Source organism: Nyctereutes procyonoides, unplaced genomic scaffold, assembly GCF_905146905.1.
Source record: "Nyctereutes procyonoides isolate TBG_1078 unplaced genomic scaffold, NYPRO_anot_genome, whole genome shotgun sequence".
NCBI classification, from domain to species: Eukaryota; Metazoa; Chordata; class Mammalia; order Carnivora; family Canidae; genus Nyctereutes; species Nyctereutes procyonoides.
The window spans coordinates 23,772,988-23,793,618 of NW_026575142.1; the positions used below are offsets into that span (position 1 = coordinate 23,772,988).

The 20,631-nt window shown below is 42.2% G+C and overlaps 1 protein-coding gene across 2 annotated transcripts in view; it reads left to right on the forward strand.

Annotated features, from left to right (window-relative positions):
- DPP4 (dipeptidyl peptidase 4) overlaps positions 1–20,631 on the forward strand; it is an 80,308-nt gene that overhangs the window by 5,641 nt on the left and 54,036 nt on the right. For both annotated transcript variants that reach the window (XM_055308123.1, XM_055308124.1), the window contains exons 3-4: positions 19,035–19,130; positions 19,540–19,631. In XM_055308123.1, the coding sequence (XP_055164098.1) occupies positions 19,035–19,130; positions 19,540–19,631 (188 nt within the window). The remainder of the gene's footprint in view (positions 1–19,034; positions 19,131–19,539; positions 19,632–20,631) is intronic.

Below are 20,631 nucleotides of genomic sequence, written 5' to 3' on the forward strand. Positions count from 1 at the left end.
TCATAAGGTTCTAATCAAGATCTCATCTGAAAGCTTGCCTGTGGCTGGTGGATCCACTGCCAAGCTCCGTCATGTGACCGTTAGCTAGACATCTCAGTTCCCTACCATGTGGGCCTTTCCACGCGGTAGAATGAAGGATCCCAGAGAGCAGCCAAATAGGAGGCCACAGAGCCTCTTGTGACCCAGCCTCAGAAGTGGTGTGCCACCACTTCTGCTATATTCTACTGTATAGAATGAACCAGCCCTGCTACAACGTGAGAGGGCATTACAAACAAGGACAGAAATGCTAGCAGCGGACATCATTGTGCATCACTGTAGAAGTTGTCTACCTTTGTTCAAAGCTCCACAGAGTTGAGATTCACACTCAGGCAAGGTGGCTCTAAAGCTGATGCTCTCAAACTCCAAATCATTCTGCTGGTTTTGATCAGGTGTAAATTCATGTGGCCATATTAGCGTAAAGTTACAATTTCCCATGTGTCTGCCTATATTATAATTTCATGGCTGCTAATCCCTGGATGCCAAGTGTTCTCGGGAAACATACGTGCTGCTCTTGCCTCCATTCCTATGTAAAGCTGTAGACAGGCAGTGACTTCTAGCTCAGGGTTGACATCCTACCCTTTAGACAGGTCTTATTCAGTATTTTTGGTAACAGTAGGTCCAGGCTTGCTCCTCACGCTCAATTACACTTACTTTGCTTCTAATGCATGTTACATTATTTTATTTGATCTTCACAGAACAAATCCATTAAGGTATTATTAATATCTTGACTTGTTACACTGAAGAAACTGAGGAATAGAAATTTAGGGCTTTGTGAGTAAGCACTAGAACTTGGAAGTCCAAGTCTTTTGACTTTTAGACTTTCCTGAGTCTGCTGATTTCCATCCATAGCTGTTTTAAAGAAATGCTTAGGTGGGAATTTTTGTAAGTGAATGATTAATAATGGCTTTATGGTTTGATGCTAACCCTTCCACTGTAAATCAATTATCTTGTAAATATTTTTACCTTTAGTCTTCACAACTTCATTATGGCCTCCAAAAGAGGGTGTGTCTCTCCATCTGAGAGTGAACTAAAACTTCAAGCTCAGAACTTCTGAGTTGACTGTTTTATTTTTGCCAAGTACTGCATTTGCAGCTTTATACTTTACTTCAGAATTATAACTTCCTAGGATGTTTTTTTAAACTTAATAACAAAGCATTTGCTTTGGTTACCTGTATACATTAATGTGCACATTTCTTCATTATTTGGCTCACTGAGGACGCAAGTAACTCCCGAGCTTGGGCCACATATTTTAGCATTGAAGGCCCAAGAAGCACAGGTAATTCCATGCAGAGCCAATGCCAGCAGGGACTTTGTTCCTGGCACCCTGAGGACAAAGGTGGTTCAGGATGCATAATGAAGGAGGAGGGAGCAGGAAGGGAATCAAGTGGGGACTTCCCTGACTTCACTCTTCCAAGTGGGGACTTCCCTGACTTGACTCTTCCAAAACTGGGCTGCCTCTGCAGCCTTAACTTCATCTCTGTGGGGCTGAGACCTCCTCTTCTTATTTTCCTCAGTATTTTTTTTTTAAGCCTCACCTGCACGAGCTCAGGTCCATGAGTTTCATTGATGGCTCTATTCCCCCTGTGAATTTCCTTTTTTCTTTTATTTTGGGCAGGAAACTTGTACTGTAAGACTTAAAACCTCTTCAGAGCTGAGGTCCTATGGTGACCAGATTCAGGATTTGTTAACTCACCAACATGTGTCGAACACCCACTGCATGTCAGGAGTTATTGTGGGGCTAGGGGAGCTGGCCCTAAACAGTGGAGGGGAGGCACCTACTCCCATGGACCTTGACCATCCATGGGGCAGGCAGGGAATAGGCAAGCACATGAGTAATTTCAGACAGTAATAGTTATAGGACAAAAATTAAGTATGCTAGAGAAGACAGAGGGACACAGAAAGGAGTTTCTTTTTATTCCAAGCATGAATGTGGATGATCTAAATTCCACTTTAAAATATGTCTCTGACTCCTTCGTACATAATAGAGGCAGGTGGGGGGCATTGGTGAGAGAGAATGGCAGATTGGACAGGGTGTAGTATTGGAGATGTAAAAAAAAAAAGAGAGAGAGAGAGAGAAAACAGGATGTAATTTGGAGGTAAACAGTGTATGGTAAGGAGCAAAGAAGTGAAGGTGAGGAAAGGAGTGGAGATAAGGATGACTCCTTGAACAGCTGTCTGCATAGTCCAAGTGGAGAACTTTCTCGTGCTCTCCGGGCTCTGTCTTTCCCATGAGAGCTAATCTACAGTGGTTCCTCTGAACTATTTCCTTTGTCCTGCTGTGTCTGCTTCAGAGGCAGGAGGCAGAACTCAGGGAGGCATTCTCCGCTGTGCACCTAGCCCACGCTTGTCAACAGATGGTAATTGTCCAATTCAGCAAATATTTATGGAACATTTTCTACATGCCAGGCACTTCATCATCCACTAGAGATATAAAGATGATAGATACGGCCCTTGCCCGCAAGCAATTCCCGATATTAAAGGAAACATCACCTTAACTAGAGTGAAAAGGGTTAAGTGTCCTTATAGTAAATGATCAAAGTGCTATGAAAGCACTAAAGGCCAATGATAAATACTGTCCAGTGAAGCCTTGTACAGAAACCAATCAGGCATAAAGGATTAATAATTAATGGGTCTGAATACAATCCTTCCGATGCTGGAGCCACCAGACAGCCTCCCAGGCATACAGTTCACCTATATGATTGATTAGTCCTCAACAATTACGGCGCCTGATTCTGTATGAGGTCTGAGTCAAGTAGAATGTTTCTGGCTGCAAGTAACAGAGTAGCCGACCCAAAGTTGTTGAAACTATAAAGTGTTACAGGGCGCCTGGGTGGCTCAGTCAGTTAAGCCTCTGCCTTTGGCTCAGGTCATGATCTCAGGGTCCTGGAATCAAGCTGCATCTCTGGCTGGCTTCCTGCTCAATGAGAAGTCGCTTCTTCCTCTCCCTCTGCCCCCCTCCTTCCTCTCCACCCCCCCCCACACACACACTTGTTCTGACTCTTTCTCAAATAAATAAAATCTTTTTTTAAAAAAATGTAAACTAGAGAGTGTTACTATTGTACTATTATTAGCATCTTACGTAATTGGAAGCGTAGAAGTAAGGCAGTTGCAGAGTGTGTTAATGCAGTGGTCCAACAGCATCCTCAAGGGCCTGGCACCTTTCCTTCTTTTCAGTGCACCCCTCCTGTTGGCTCCTGTTCTCAAGCTTGTCCTCTCAGGGTTGAGCGTGGGTGCCATCGAAGCACATCATTTGCTCGCACAGCTACTTGGCAAAGTAGAAGGTGGTGCTGTTCCTCATCCATATCAGGAAGGGAAAGCTTTTCCAGAAGTCCCTCGGCCCAAGGCAGACTCTCCCTCACATCCCAATGGCCAGATTTGTGTCACTTGCCCATTCTAGTCTAATCACCGACAAGGGGAATGGTATGTTGGGTTCTGGATTTTCTTTTGAACTAGATTAACCAAGACTCATCTTTCTGGGATAAGGAGGAAACTCTTTCCTTAACACATGGAAGGGGGAGGGTAATTGATTACCTAAGTTGAATTGGGAATTCCAAAAGAAAGAAATTGGGTGGGGGAGGGTGTTTATATCTGCATATCATATATTTTATCATGGCTTTCTTTTCATTGTATTGAAAGATTTAATTTGCTAATTTGCTAACAAAAGAAAATAAATGTCAAGCCAGCTCTGAGCTCTAAAGAATCTGGTCATATAGCTCCCTTTCCTCTCTTCTCACTCGCTTTACTAACCACCCAAGTTTATCGCATAGTGTTTCAATGCTGTGTTTTTTAATCCTAAAGGCATTTTGAGCCTAGGACCTGCTTTGGCTTGGCATCTAACGTGATTAAGAATGGGAAGGAGTTGAATTTGAAATATTTAAGATACAAAACTGAGACAGTAGAGCAGGTCAGAAACATCTGAGGGAAATTACTCTCGATTTTTTCATTGAAAGCCCATATAAATTGTCATATTTTATCCAATGAATAATGCACAAATGTAGCAGAAATAGTCAAGAGAAAATAAAAAGAGCAGCATTTTAAGATACATGGTAAACATTAGACCTGCAAAAGTTGACCCGGAAAAGTAGGATTTGAAATAATTAATGGCCCTAAAAACAAAATACAGTCAGTAAATAAAAACAAAGTAACTTCACAGTGTCTGGATTTGATGACTCCAATCTTTTGTTGTTAAATCTCCAGGAGGAAAAATTAGTCGACATGGTAATTATTTTATGGAGATGCAAGTGGTTTGACTGTACTGAAAAGAAAATCTAGAGTCCCACATCAGTGGCTTCTTTTAAGGCCTGGCAATCTGATGCTCCCCACCTGCTCCCTTCCTCATGGTCCTGGTGGACTCTACCTTGTGTCTCTCCCTTCCCCAAACCCCCAGCATCTCCTCTCCAGGCTCATTCTCAGCTGACAACCTGGAGTTCTATTTTATTTTTTAAAAAGACTTTATTTATTTATTTATTTATGCATGCATGCATGAGAAACACAGGCAGAGGGAGAAGCAGGCACCCTGTGGGGAGCCGAGGTGGGACTCGATCCTAGGACCCCAGGGTCACGAGCTGAGCCAAAGGCAGATGCTCAACCATTGAGCCACCCAGGCATCCCTGGCTTCCTATTTTAATGAGAAAACAGAGGCCCTCAAAACAGAGATTGTCCTCTATTCCCAGAAGCCTCTCCCAGGGCACTAGGTGAACTTTGCTGGCACCTGTTGGAGGCCAGATCCTCCCTTGGGAGCTGATTCCACGCCTTCTGCTTTGCATAGAAATAGGACTCCATGCCCTCTGCATCATCATTTTCTCCTCTCTATCTAATTGTGCTCAGAAAGGAGAGGAGAGGGGTGAGAGGGGGAGAGGAGGGGAGGAGAATCCTCTCTGGCTTCCACATCCTTGCCAATCTCCCCGTCCCTTTCCCTGCTTTCTTTACCATAGAACTCCTCAAAGAGCTATAACTATATAACTATCTCTGTCTACAGCTCTTCTCCCCATTCTCTTTTAACTCCCCCAGAACAAGGCCTACCTCCACCCTGCCACTGAAACAGCTCAGTTCTCCTCAAGGTCCCTAACTTGTGTGTTCCTAAATCCGAAGCCCAGTTCTCCATCTGTGCCTCACTGTCCAGTCAGTTGATCTTTCTTCTTTTCCCCTTCCTCTGGGTTTCCACTCTTCTCCTGGTGTTCTTTCTACCTGCTTCATTTCATTCTCCTTAGAAGTTTCTCTTTATGTCTGGCTTCTAACCTTGAATGGACCAGGGCTCTATCCTGGAACTTCTTCCTTCCTTCCTTCCTTCCTTCCTTCCTTCCTTCCTTCCTTCCTTCCACTGGGTGATCTTATGCACTCCCGTGGCCTTAAACATGCTCTATAACCTGACAACGCCCCCAGTGGTCAGCAAGATCTATCTATGCAGTTCTTCTCAACTCCACAGACTCATTTATACTCAACATCCAGTTGGTTGGCAAATCCTATCACTTCTACCTTCATGTTCTTTCAAAATCTGACCATATCTTATCACCTCCACTGCTATCCCCGGTCCAAGAGGCCATCACCTTTCACCTGAATTCTTGCAAAAAATCTCCCAGTTTCTTTAACTTTTCCAGAGTGCACTCTCATTACAACAGGCAAGGTGACTGTGGGAGGCAGAATTCTAAAATGACTCCCCAGGACTGCCTGGTTCAGTCAGCTAAGTGTCTGACTTCAGCTCAGGTCATGATCTCAGGGTCCTGTAATCAAGCCCCACATTGTCTCCCCACTGGCTTGTCCCTGTCCCTCTGCTTCTGCCCCTCCCCCCTCTTGCACACTCACTCCCTCTCTATCAAATAAACAATCTTTAAAATAAAATAAAATGACTCCCCAAATTTCCTCCTCTCCTCCATGTACAATCTCTGAGATCGTGAATATGATGGATTTAATTCTGGTGATTAGGTTGTGTTCTGTGGCACAGTCCACTTCGAGAAAGGGAGATTGCCTAGGTGGGCCTGAGCTGATCACATGAGTCCTTTAAAAGCAACAAAAAACAAAAAACAGTTTCTCTGGCTGCTCATAGAAGGGGTAGTCAGAGATTTGAGGCACAAAAAAGATTTTTCACACCATTGCTGATTTGGAGGGGCCACGTGATAAGGGGTGTGAGAGGCCGCTAGGAAGTGAGAGCGGTCCTTGGCTGGTAGCAGCAAGGAAACTCCGACATCACTCCTACAACTGTGCCAAACTAAATTCTGGCAACAACCTGCATGAGCTTGGAAGCAGCTCTCCCCCAACCTTGCCCTCCCCACCTCCACTCCCATCCCCACCCCCACCCCCACCCCCAGAGCTTCCTAATGAAGGTGAGGGCTCAGTCTGGCCGATGCCTGGGTTTCTGCCTTGTGAGACCCTGGGCAGGGAATCCAGCCATCCTGGGCTGGAATTCCCACCCACAGAACCCTGAGCTGATATGTAGGTGTTGTATTAAACTACTATGTTTGTGTCATTTGTTACGCAGCAACAGATACAGTGACCATTTTGAAACAGATCTGATCACATTCTTCTATGTTCAGAACCATTCCATGACTTTCCATCTTTCAGAGTAAAGACTAGAATCCTTACAATGGTCCACAAGGCCCATATGCCCTGAGCCTCACTGCCCCTCTGCCTTCCTCCCCTGCTGCTTCCTCATCGTTCACCCATCCTGTCTCAGAGACCCTATACTTGCAGATCTTTTTGCCAGGATTCCTCTTTCCTGGAACTGTCTGTTGCTTATCCCTTTGCCTCCTTCAGGTCTCTGCTAAAATACCACCTTATCCTTGGGATCCTAATATCCACCAGTATCCTTATCCAAGGATACTGAACACAGCACTCTCCCCAAACCTGATGCTCCTTTTCCCCTTCCCGGCTTTACTTTCTCCCTGGTACCTTTGCTACCTGACATATGGCATTATGTACTTACTCTTTGTTTCTATGTTTTCCCCTATTTGAATGTAAACTTCCTGGGAGTAAAAGTTTTGCATGTTTTGTTCATGTTTTTCATGTTTTATATCTCTAGGGCCCATAAAATCAAGGAACATGGTGGGTGTTTGTGTTGGTTTCCTAGAGCTGCCATAACAATGACCACTAATGGGTGGCTTACAACAACAGAAATATTGTCTCATGATTTTGAAGGCTAGAAGTCTGAAAGCAAGGTGTCAGCAGGGCCATGCTCCCTCTGAAGGTTCATGGGAAGAATCCTTCCTTGCCTCTCTCCTGGCTTCTGGCAGTTATTGGCAGTCATTGGTATTCCCTGGCTTGTAGCTGAATTACTCTTCTTTCTGCTTGCATTTCCACATGGCCTTCTTCCCTCCATTTCTGCATGGTCCTCTCTGTATTCTAGGTCTGCAATGGCCTTCCTCTAGGGATGCCAGTGGTTGGATTTAGGGCATACCCTACTCTGGTATGACCTCATTTCAACTAACTACATGTGTAAAGACTCTGATTACAAATAGTCACATTCTGAGGTTCCAGGTGGATATAATTTGGGGTGGGGGAGTGAGGGGGAAGGATACTTTTCGACCCAGTATCACCTGACAAATATTTGGTGAATTAAAGGAATTATCTTGGAGCTGATGTGAAAAAATTTGATTAACATTTTAATGTTGCTCTAGTTCTGACTAAAATACTTATATTTGTAACTATGGAGTCAAGTTATCCATTGGCAGAGTGCATCCATTTGTAGAGCCCCTCCTATTTGTAGGGTACAGGGCTAGCAGCTGTCTGATGAAGATGAAAGAAGTCATCCTTCCAGCTTACTTATAACTTATCTAGTATGAACAAGACTGTTTAGATTAAATATCCAAATAATTATATAAAATTGCTTGATTAATCAACAAAACATGTGGTACAGAAAATAAGCACTGAAGACCAGGAGAGAGAAACGGGTGTGTTGTAAGTTGTGAGGGACAGACTCAGGGACATGAGGAGGTGAAGTGAGAAGTGAGAAGAAGAAGACCACCCACGTGGACTGGTGATTTGAGATGTTGGCTGATAAACACAGGCAGAGAAATGAGATGGCAACATGGTCAGGTAAATATTTCTTCTGATAGCTACACCCTGTGCATGCTTAAGGGCAGGGCAGAGTGAGGAGCGAGAAGACACTGCATGCTGAGGGAGAAGAGATGAAAACGCATCCCTTAGGTCAAAGAAGATAGGGATTGGAGGCAAAAGTGGGAAGCATAGTGGGGGAGAAGGCTTTTCATGTGACTTTAGATATAAAGGAAGAATCACTTTATCCTTTTATTGGATAACTTCAGACTCTTGTGACAATGAGTCCTGCAGGGCATGAGTTATTCAGGGTTGTGTTATGTTTAAATCCAGGAAGCAAGAAAAGAAAGGAAGAAAAGGAACTTGTTACAGGTTCCTACTTTTATGACTCCTTTTTATGAGTTCAGGGAAAAGATGATGAGTTTCTGGATGCACCATGGAAGAAAGAATGACGGTGGTACAACCTCCTTTCCAGGAAGTCACTTTTTTTCTTTTGGAATCCTTTTTTTATTTTAGAGAGGTGGGTTTAGATAGAGGGAGAGGGACAGAGAAACCTCAAGCAGACTCCCCACTGAGCGTGGAGCCTGATGCAGGACTTGATCCCAGGACCCTGAGGTTATGACCTGAGCCTAAATCAAGAATCAGACGCTTAACCAACTGAGCCACCCAAGTGCCCCACAAAGTTGCCATTTTTATAATAGCCCAAAGAGAAAATTCTGAGGTTTTCGGAAAAAAATTGGTATCCCTTTGACTTTGCAGCACTAGAACAAATTATGTTCTAATGCAACCTACCAACTCTGCAAGTCCGAATGATATTACCAACCTATCTGTCTGGATTCATTGCAAACATTGAATTTGAACAGTTCCATAAAGTCTCATACATCTATAGCAATTCACAAAAACTGCCAGCATAGCATCGACCATGTACAACCACTCTCCCAAATACTCAGATTGTCTAGAAGAGTGTTTATAACCACAGGCTTCAGAGCCAAGCTGCCTGGTTCAGCTGTAGCTGAGTAGTCATGGGACTTGATCCACTTACTCTCTCTGCACCTTTGTTCCCTTACCTATAAAATTGAGGTGAGAATAACTTGTTAAGGGCCACAATGCCTAGCACGGCCCAGCACACTGGAATAACTTTGTAGTTGTAATTCTTTATGTATTTCTAAGTTTTTTTACGGTAGGTACCACAATAACACTTGTCTCACACTCTTTAAAGTTTTGCCTGGAGAATTCTGAGAAGGCCAACTTTCATGACAGTGTTTTCCAGTGATTATCTTTCCTTGTATCCTGGAAGACAGCACACTTATCACATAATAGCTTTGTTGATTATGCCTAGAAATCTTTCCGGAAAATTCTTCAGTGATTCAGTATTAGAGCTTTCAGCGTCACCAAATGCTGACATCCTCTAATCAGTTTTCTTTCTATCACAAACTAATCATTCTTAGCTTGCATGGTAACACCTTCCCTTCATGTCTCACTATAACTACTTTTGAGTATTTTTCAAGGGAAACAGCCCTTTGTTAAAATAGCTGAATGTTTCCTGGGCATGTGGGTCATTCATGCACACAGTTCTTTCAACTTTTGCTCATCACCTTGGATTACATTTGTTTAATGTCAGTCAGTGTTGTGGGGCATAAAAGCCTTATAAATATGAACATTGGCCATTATTGTACAGGTCTGACTTATTCCCAGCAGTCCTATCAAGGGGTGGGGAAGTGACTATAATGAGAAGAAAGAGAGAATGAGGGAGAGACAGAGAGAGACAGACAGAGAGAGAGAGAGAGATAGAAAGAAAGAAAGAGAAAGAAAGAAGAAAGAAAGAGAAAGAAAGAAAGAAAGAAAGAAAGAAAGAAAGAAAGAAGAAAGGAAGGAAGGAAGGAAGGAAGGAAGGAAGGAAGGAAGGAAGGAAGGAAGGAAGGAGAAAAAAAGCAAGCAAACACTTTCCATTTCAAAAAGGAATAGAGCAGCACTGATACCCTGTTCAGTGCAGGCTTCCTGGGTGGGCTACACTTCCTGACTCATTCCTGGGGTCAAGGCAGAGTGAGTAGGGCAGTGTAAACTGGGTTTAGGTCAGGAAGTCCTTCTGGCCTTGCACCTTTTTTTTTGGCAGTGGCCATCGCTATCTTCAACTTGACCTGAATTTTGAGATGTGAGTATTCTGTCCACTTTCACTTTTCTGCATATATATCAGAGTCTTATGCTAATATTCTTATTGTTTCAAGGCAATTAGAATTTCAACCCTGATACCCATCTTTCAAAACCAATCTTGGGAGCAGTTACGTTTTTGGGTTTTGTTGCTTACAGTTCTGAGGAATGTCTGCCCAGTGTCGTCAAAGAAAAGTTAAGTCTGGCCACTGGTTTTTTGTTTTGTTTTGTTTTGTTTTTTAATATTTTATTTATTTATTCATGAGAGATGCAGAGAGAGAGAGAGAGAGAGAGAGAGAGAGAGAGAGAGAGGCAGAGACACAGGCAGAGGGAGAAGCAGGCTCCATGCAGGGAGCCCAACGTGGGACTCAATCCCGGGTCCCCAGGACCAGGCTCTGGGCTGAAGGCAGTGCTGAGCCACCCCGGCTGCCCTGGCCACTTGTTTTTATAAATAAAGTTTTATTGGAATACCCATCCATTTACATGTCTGTGGCTGCTTTCAAGCTACAGGCAGACTTGAATAGTTGCAACTCAGATGCGAGACCCACGAAACCCGAAATATTTATGGGCTGTCCCCTTAAGAAGAGGCTGCCAATGCTAGATATTGGATGCTTAGAGCCTAAAAGGACCTTATATCATAGGTAAAATGTGTACATCCTTATATTGTTAAAGTATAGTGCGTGACAAATATAGAAATCTCACTCGGTGTTTCAGCAGAGGGATTTAATATAAAAAGTGGTTGCACAAATTAAAGAGTAAAAGAAAAATTCTGAGGTAACCCAGAGACAGAAGCTGCAGGAATGTGCTACCTTCAGGGGTTGAGATCAAGGAGGGAGAAGGACATAGAAGATCCAGGTTCAAAACTCTTCAAAAAGGGTGTGAGGCACCCAAATGCTCTGCCACCAGCGGGAGCCACGATGAGGGCGGGTTGGGCTTTCAGAAGGAGGCAGAGGCTGGGCCAGGTGCTACTTCCAGGCACATGCTGACGGGGTCTGCAAGAAAAACAAAGTTCTTCCTCTCCTACTGGCCAGTCCTCTGACTAGACCCATCTGGCCAAGTGCACTGCTCTTCCTACTTCCATTGTCATTTGGAGTTCACAGTGCTGGCATTTGGAACCATGTTCCTATTTGTGTTCTTGTGTTTGTGTTGGCTGGCTTTTAGTTTTTCATTCAGCAAATACTTGGGGACTCTTCTTTGTTTGCCAGGCACTGTTCTAGGCTGTGGTCATATGATAGTAAACACAACCAAACACAACAAAATCAGCGCTCCTGTGGAGTTTGCATTCAATCGAAGGAGGCAAATGGTAAACAAGATAAATAAGTAAAGTATACGATCTGATATGATAAATAAGTAAAGTATGATAGATGGTATCACTGTGAAGGAAAAAATAAATAAAGCTAGAAGGGCAATAGAGAATGTCATGGGGGGGATCAGGTCTTAAATAAAGACCTGGAGTAGGTAAGGAAGCATGGTTTGGGCATATTTGAGGTCAGGAACATTCCAGGAGGAGAGTACAGCAAATTCAAAGTCCCCAAGGTGGCAGTGGGCGGAGTGTGCCTAGTGAACAGCCAGGAGGCCACTGCGGATAGAGAGGAGTGATATGAGGGGAGGAGGAGCTGAGGCTGGAGTCATGCAAGACAGCCTCCTACTGCGGTGTTCCCTTTATCCCAAACTGTTGCTATTCTGGGGGATATGCACTGTACCATTCGTTTGGCCTTTCAGAGTAGACTGTGGAAAATACAGTGATCGTATTTTTAATGAAAGTTTGGTCATCTGACACCCTGATCTTCCAAATAAATGCCTGGAGGACACAGTCTCGGGTTCTACAGGCTCCAGCTCCTTGGTCGCACATTTATCAGCGGTCACTTGATGTGCCTGGGGTGCTTCTCTCATCGAGATGAATCTGGCAATTGTGATTATAGTCTAATGTGTCCTGTGTTAGTAATCCAAAAAACGTCACTGTTCACAAATCCTCTCAGTCCACCCGGGTCGGTGTTTTACTTCCATGCTGTAAACCGCTGACTCCCACTATGGAAGCGGGATTGGCATGAAACACGTCCAAGGGAGGAAGTGTTGTTCATTAGCACTTAGCAAATGATTAGATCGTGCTTATCCTAGATGTTTTCTCAGTGTGTTGCTCTTCTGCTGTCTTATTAGGATTGTTTAGGATATGAACATAATGAAACTTATTATTTGAATGATTACTTTATTGCAGGTAAGGTCCTAAACTCAGTCACACTGCTCGGGACTTGAGAGGAGAGACTATCGTGTCTGTATCCTGATTGCCTGGTACATGCTTGGAACAAAACAATAAATAGTGTAACATAGCTAGAGAGCTTCCTAAATTCTACATCCTAAGCTAAGCATTTTATATACATTGTCCCACTTAATCCGGCAAGTCCCCATGGGCTACATAATGCCATGTTCTTGTTTTATAGATTAAAAAGTTGAGGTTTTGAAAGATTCAGTAATTTTCCTGAGGCCTCGGCACAAGAATTAGACCTAGGCTGAAATCCAGGCTCTCTGATTTCAAAGCCACCAGGGACCCAACACTTTATTGGTATTTGTTGGATCAATTCAGATGGGTGGTAGCCTGCATATGCTCCTGGATAATCCAGGGTATGATCTGCCTTCTCGATTTTGCTTCCTCTGTCCCTATGTCAAGGCTGCTATTTTGCTGTGGCAAATTCTAAAACAACACTCGTTTCATTTCTTTAGCATCAATACAAAATGTTAACTGATTACCATATGGAACACAAGAACTCTATAACCAGAAATCTTTTTCTTGTGTTTAACAACTTAGTTTACGAGCCGTAAAGAGCACATTTCTTTTTAGTTGCATTTCATTAGCCGCTTATTTACCAAAACAGTTTATCCTTGTGAAGTAGAAATATTACATATCATAGTCAAATACAGACAAAAAAAAGTTTATTGTTAATGAACATAAAATACTCAAAAGATCCTGTCATCATCAAGTAACAACTGATCAAGGCAAGACTATTCCATGAAACTACACTACTTCCTTACTTGGATCTTAGCATTTTGGAAATACTTTTATTCAGAAGTGATTTTGATCCTACAACAAGAATGAGTTAGGATACCATACACTTTGATAAGAATTTGTTATTAGGTTGAATCATTTTAAATACTGCTATTCTATCATTTTTGTCTGATAGAAATGACATTTTCAGGTGGTTCAACCCAATAGCGGTTCTCACCAAAAAAGTAAAACCTAAAGTTGTTAACCTTTTTTTTGATTTTGAAATTAAAGAAGACACGGATCTAAGAATTTCTGTATAAGCTGATGGGTAACATATGATTAACTGCTTTACTTGGCTAGCACAATGCTTTGAACTGATAAGTCAAGTGAACGACATGTCCCAGGCCCACCAGGAAAACACAAGCAGCCAAAGACCTTCATCTGTTGCCACAGCAGTGCCCTGTCAGTGAGCTAGTAGGCAAAGGAGAAGACACATGAGCATGTCCTGTAAGTGTTTTACAGAATAGGTTGTAACTTGGCAACAAACTATGAACTTGCTAAAGGTCAAAACCTGGACTTGGCACTCACGTCTCACAGGACTCGCTTATCTAGATGTTTCAAGAGTATCTTCCAATGTGCACTGCTTATCAAATGTCAAGGCAAAAAAAAAAAAAAAAAAAAACAAGGAACATTTGTTGCTTGATTTGCTCCAATTCAACAGCACTGTTCTGGGATCGGGTAGCCAGGATCTGGAAAGCAGCTCACAGGGTCATCATAAAGTGGCTGAGTGAGCCTGACACAAACCGAAGGCGGCCTGGACCTTCACAGATGTCCTGGGTCGTAGCAAGAGTGTGGCATCAGTGTTGATATCTGGGACATCAGCAGATGGATTAAAATCATCCTGGGCCCATTATGAGCAGAAAGGAGCCCAAACATGGTAGACATGATGGGGTTAGGAAAGCTGTGGCCCGATGAGAGAATGAGCTCAGCGTTGTCTGGGACAGGGGAGAGGTAAGTGCTCAGTGAGTCATGCATCATGAACATGAGGGGTAGCACCCTGGGCAGCAGATGATGCCACACGGAATTTTGCCTCAATTATTTTAGTATCCTAGGTTTAGGTGTGTTATCCTAAGAAACCAAGGCATTTACCCTTCCATGAGATAGCATTTAATTGAGATAACACTGTACAAAGTCTGCTGTAAGTACTCAGTTAATTCTCTCCTTACACAATCAAGAGTCAGTGAAAGATGTCCTAAGTTGATATGTCTGTTTTACTTTATACATAAGATTTAGGTTGTTCAGGCTGCATTAACAAAAATACCATAGGCTGGGTGGCTTAAACAATAGATGTTTATTTCTCACAGTTTTGGAGGCTGGGAAGTCTCAGGTGCTGGCAGATTAAGTGTCTGGTGTCTGGTGAGGACCTGTTTCCTGTATCCTCACATGGAAGGGACAAGAGAGCTCTGGGTTTGTTTCTTTTTTTTTTTTTTTTAAGGGTGCTGATTTCATTCATGAGAGCTCTACCCCCATGACCTAATCACTCCCAAAAGCCCCATCTCCCAATACCATCACATTGGGGGTTAGGATTTCAACATAGCCATTTTGGAGGACACATTCAGTTCATTGCAATATAAGTGTGTGTGTGTGTGTGTGTGTGTGTGTGTGTGTGTAATTTGTTCTATATAAATAGGTCTATCTAGATACCTATATCAGAAGGTAATATAGGACTGTGAACCATTTATATCTTGAGTTGTACTAATTTTAGAATGTCTTTTGCGTCCATTTTAGACTAATAGCTCTTGATTGCAGGGTATATGTCCTCCACAGTATTTTTCAAACAGTACTCACTTTATAGCCATTTGAAGTATCAAAGATGATTGGACGAATACAAACAATTGAGGGTATTTGAATACAAACAATTGAGGGTATTTCTAAACCTGTGGTTTAGATCTGTGGTTTTGTAGTCCAATATGAGCTTCAAATATTTTCTGTAGCACAGGGCTTTACTTCTTGTTTAAAGTTGGCAAGTCCAAGGGCTGGTTCTACCCATTTGCTGTATCTCTGTGAACAAATACAAACATCTTGCTAATTTTCCAGGGTGAAATGCAGGCGTGAAGTGGAAAAAAAAATACAAAGGTTTTTTTGTTTTTGTTTTTTAAATCTTTTACTTATTTAGCAAACTAGGCTTAAACAAAGCCAATAAAGGGTAACAATTTTGTCCTTGAAAAGGAAAGTTTTGTACAAGGCTATGATAGTTTTGTACAAGACTTGATAACAAGGCTACGTTATCAGATAAGATCCAAAGAAATAAGATCTTTTTTTTTTTTTTTTTTTTTTTTTTTTTTAATAAATTAATTTTTATTGGTGTTCAATTTACCAACATACAGAATAACACCCAGTGCTCCTCCCGTCAAGTGTCCCCCTCCGTGCCCGTCACCCATTCACCCCCACCCCCCGCCCTCCTCCCCTTCCACCACCCCTAGTTCATTTCCCAGAGTTAGAAGTCTTTATGTTCTGTGTCCCTTTCTGATATCTCCCACACATTTCTTCTCCCTTCCCTTATATTCCCCTTCACTATTATTCATATTCCCCAAATAAGTGAGAACATACACTGTTTGTCCTTCTCCGATTGACTTACTTCACTCAGCATAATACCCTCCAGTTCCATCCACGTTGAAGCAAATGGTGGGTATTTGTTGTTTCTAATGGCTGAGTAATATTCCATTGTATACATAAACCACATCTTCTTTATCCATTCATCTTTCGATGGGCACCGAGGCTCCTTCCACAGTTTGGCTATTGTGGACATGGCTGCTAGAAACATCGGGGTGCAGGTGCCCCGGCGTTTCATTGCATCTGAATCTTCGGGGTAAATCCCTAACAGTGCAATTGCTGGGTCGTAGGGCAGGTCTATTTTTAATTCTTTGAGGAACCTCCACACAGTTTTCCAGAGTGGCTGCACCAGTTCACATTCCCACCAACAGTGTAAGAGGTAAAGGATCTATACCCTAAAAACTATAGAACACTTCTGAAAGAAATTGAGGAAGACACAAAGAGATGGAAAAATATTCCATGCTCATGGATTGGCAGAATTAATATTGTGAAAATGTCAATGCTACCCAGGGCAATTTACACGTTCAATGCAATCCCTATCAAAATACCATGGACTTTTTTCAGAGACTTAGAACAAATTATTTTAAGATTTGTGTGGAATCAGAAAAGACCCCGAATAGCCAGGGGAATTTTAAAAAAGAAAACCATAGCTGGGGGCATCACAATGCCAGATTTCAGGTTGTACTACAAAGCTGTGGTCATCAAGACAGTGTGGTACTGGCACAAAAACAGACACATAGACCAATGGAACAGAATAGAGAATCCAGAAATGGACCCTGAACTTTATGGTCAACTAATATTCGACAAAGGAGGAAAGACGATCCACTGGAAGAAAGACAGTCTCTTCAATAAATGGTGCTGGGAAAATTGGTCATCCACATGCAGAAGAATGAAACTAGACCACTCTCTTGCACCATACACAAAGATAAACTCAAAATGGATGAAAGATTTAAATGTGAGACAAGACTCCATCAAAATCCTAGAGGAGAACACAGGCAACACCCTTTTTGAACTTGGCCACAGTAACTTCTTGCAAGATACATCCACGAAAACAAAAGAAACAAAAGCAAAAATGAACTATTGGGACTTCATCAAGATAAGAAGCTTTTGCACAGCAAAGGATACAGTCAACAAAACTCAAAGACAACCTACAGAATGGGAGAAGATATTTGCAAATAACATATCAGATAAAGGGCTAGTTTCCAAAATCTATAAAGAACTTATTAAACTCAACACCAAAGAAACAAACAATCCAATCATGAAATGGGCAAAAGACATGAAGAGAAATCTCACAGAGGAAGACATAGACATGGCCAACATGCACATGAGAAAATGCTCTGCATCACTTGCCATCAGGGAAATACAAATCAAAACCACAATGAGATACCACCTCACACCAGTGAGAATGGGGAAAATTAACAAGGCAGGAAACAACAAATGTTGGAGAGGATGCGGAGACAAAGAAATAAGATCTTAAGAACATCTTTTGAAAGAGCATTTCCTGTGAGAGAATTACCTTTCCACACTCTGTAAAAAATTAACAAGAGAAGCTGCTACTGGCTTTTCAATCCCCAAAAGAGTAAGAACAGTTATAGAAAAGTTATAATGGTGGCTGATTTTGTGAGCATGTTTGTGAGTATGTGGAAAGAGTAGAGTATATGGAAAACCTCCTTAGACTGTTCTAAGTGGACTAAGCCTCCATCAGTGGAGGCTCTGTGATTGGTGAATCACATTGGCTTCGTTAGGCTTGTAGGATGATATCCTGTGTCATGAACAAAAACTGTGTGTACCTACTATGGCATAGAACCGTGCTAGGTACTAAGTTGATGAAAAACAAATAGACAAACAAACAGCAACCAAGGCCCTTTCTTCAATGAATACGTGGCCTAGCTGAGTACACCACACTGGTAGGCATGGAAAAATAGTTATTAACACAAGTTATTAATTACAAAAGCCAAATGAGTAGTGTGAGGGCAGAAGTCAAAGGAGGCAGTATTGAAGTCTTCATGAGAGAGGAGGGAATTGGCGGGTGGAGGACTGTGACAGCCCCGGAAGCAGTTGGAGATGCTGCAGGCAAGAGGCTGAGGAAGAGAGGCAAAGACAGAAAAGACAAAATTGGATGCAGGTGGTAGTAAAAGAGAGGGAGACATCAAAAATGATTTTCAGACTTTGAATATGGATCTCCAGTAACAGAATCTAAAACCACACAAATTCCATAGGGAACATTATTTTGGAAGGAATTATTTTAGACAAGGTAAGTCCAGGGTTAGCATGGGACAACTAAAAAGGCCCAACACAGCACCAGAAATGTGAGTGTGGGGTGTGGAAGGCTAAGGTAATGAGTATAGGTTTTGTCATGTATTCAAATGGAAAATATGCCTGAAGCCCAGGAAGTCATATTCTCTAGAGTCCTCTAGAAAGAGAAATGGAGGCAGAGAAGGGCAAAGAAGCTGATGCTCTGGGCATTTCTACCTTAGAGGTTAATAGAGAAAAATAAAGTCAAAGGAGGATGGAAAATTAAGGGTCAGAGGTCAGGAGAAGTGAGGTGCCCTAGAATCCAAAGGAGAGTTTCATAAACCACCACCCCCCAAGTTCAAGGAAAGGTCATCATAGAAACAAAGATCAGTGAGTTATGTGATCAGCAGTCTGAAAGGTCCGGGCAAGGCAAGAGCGCTTGGAAGTGAACCTTCAGGCCTTCCTGAAGGACAGTCTAGCCTTGTGCCATCCACTACATGACCACCCATAGCTACTGACCGGGAATGTGCCTAGTCGGATTGGGACATGCTGTAATCATAGATGACATACTGGATTTCAAAGTAGTATAAAAACAAAGAATGTGAAAAAGCTCATTAATAAAATTTAAATATTGATTACATGTTGAAATGATAATATTTTGAGTCTGTTGGGCTAAATAAAATATGCTACTAAAATTATTTTCACCTTAGAAATCTTTAAATATGGCTACTAGAAAATGTACTCCCTTATATTTCCATTGGATCTTGTGAATCTAGACCTTCATAGGGAGGCTCGCTAAGCCAGGCACGAATATAGCTCAGAGAGACACAGCACTCACATATGCTTTAACACTTCAGTGCATTTCTACCCCATCCACCCAGCCTGAGATCTTTCAGAATGTGTTTTGCATTTTATGAGCATAATTCCTGCATTTTTGACCAGTGTATACTGTAGTGATCCATTTGTTTGTTTTATCCCAAACTTAGGTTATTCCATCTTACTGAACATTTGGCTCTTTTTTTTTAATCAACAGATGATGCTGCAGCTGACAGTCGCAGAACTTACACTCTAACTGATTATTTAAAAAATACTTTTAGGGTGAAATTCTACTCTTTGCGTTGGATTTCAGGTAAGGACTTTTTGGGGGAGGGGACAGATTTTTATGCTTGTGCTCCTTCTAGTTAGGTCCTGGGGTGCTTTTGTGAAGAAGAAAGATATCCTGAGAAGAAAGATATCCTTGTTTTGTCAAACCATATGGGAGAGTATTTTTTCCTACTTACAGGTACAAAGGAAAATAAACCTCAGTATTTCTTTGTTATGGACTATAAAAAGTTAAAAGTGAATTGAAACGTTGACAATAATGATGGGAAAATGGATGCCCACTAGTGTAATATTCATCACGTAATGTTTTTCCAACTTAGAAATGCTTATTTAATGCTGGTGTGAGCTTAAACCTTGTTTTTTCCCGTATAATCTTTGGCTTCTGAAGATTTTGAATCACAACTTGAAATACTGATCTGGCCATTTTCTTTTTTTAGATCACGAATACCTCTACAAACAAGAAAATAATATCTTGCTATTCAATGCTGAATACGGAAACAGCTCCATTTTCTTGGAGAACAGTACCTTTGTATGTTTGATCGCATAATTCATTCATCCTTTAAGGAAATTCTGAGGATTTTTTTTTCATAACCTTTCAAATCATGAGTACTATCATTTCTCATCCTGTTGAACTCTCTCTGCAGCATATGGCACAGTGGATCTTTCTCTCCTTCTTGGAATGCTCCCTGCCTTGGCTACCTTCTAGTCTCCCTTGACGATTCCTCTTCCTCTGCCCCTACTCCTAAGCGTAAGTGCCCTTGTCAGGGCTCTGTCTTCACTTGCTGGCCCTTCTCCGCAGTTTGCCCGCTCTCCTTCAGCAAATTTCATGCGCTTCCACAGCATCAAGGCTCTCCTTTTGGGGGGTGGGGCGGTGGGGGGCCTTGATTCTCAGATGCACACTTTCAACACTAACCTCTTGCTGAGATCGAAATCTCTATTTCTAATAATAGCTTCCTTGCTCCTGCCCACCCATGTCCTGCAGGTATTTTCAACTCAGTATCCCAAGCTCGATTAGTTATTTCCCCTTCACTCTCCTCGAAAACTGAAAGCACCCTATTCTCTTCCTGAGTTCCCGATCTTGGTAAACAATGCTCCCCTCCAAGTCGCTTAGACTAAAAAGTGAAATTCTACTCCTCAAATCCTCAGAATCCTCCTTGAGTCTCTACCATCCCCTGTATTTAGAGATACTCAACAAACCCTATCGTTTCTCTCTCTGCAGTGTCAAGTGTGCCTCGGATTTCTGTTTCCACTGTAGAGTCCTGGTTCAATGCCTTTTTAATCTGTTAGAGCTCTAGTACTTGTGTCCCTATCTCCATTCTGGAGGTGAGACTGCTGCGTTGCCCAAGTCCAGGGTTGATGCAACCCCTCTCATCTCATGTCAGCCACCATGTCACCAGGGCGTCTTTGTAAAGACAGACAAGATTGTATCACATCCATGTGCAAAAAGTGGTTTATGGTTCCACTTCTTATATTTAAGTCCCAGCTGTTTTTCTAATTTTATGCCCTCTCACATTATACGTTGCCTGGCA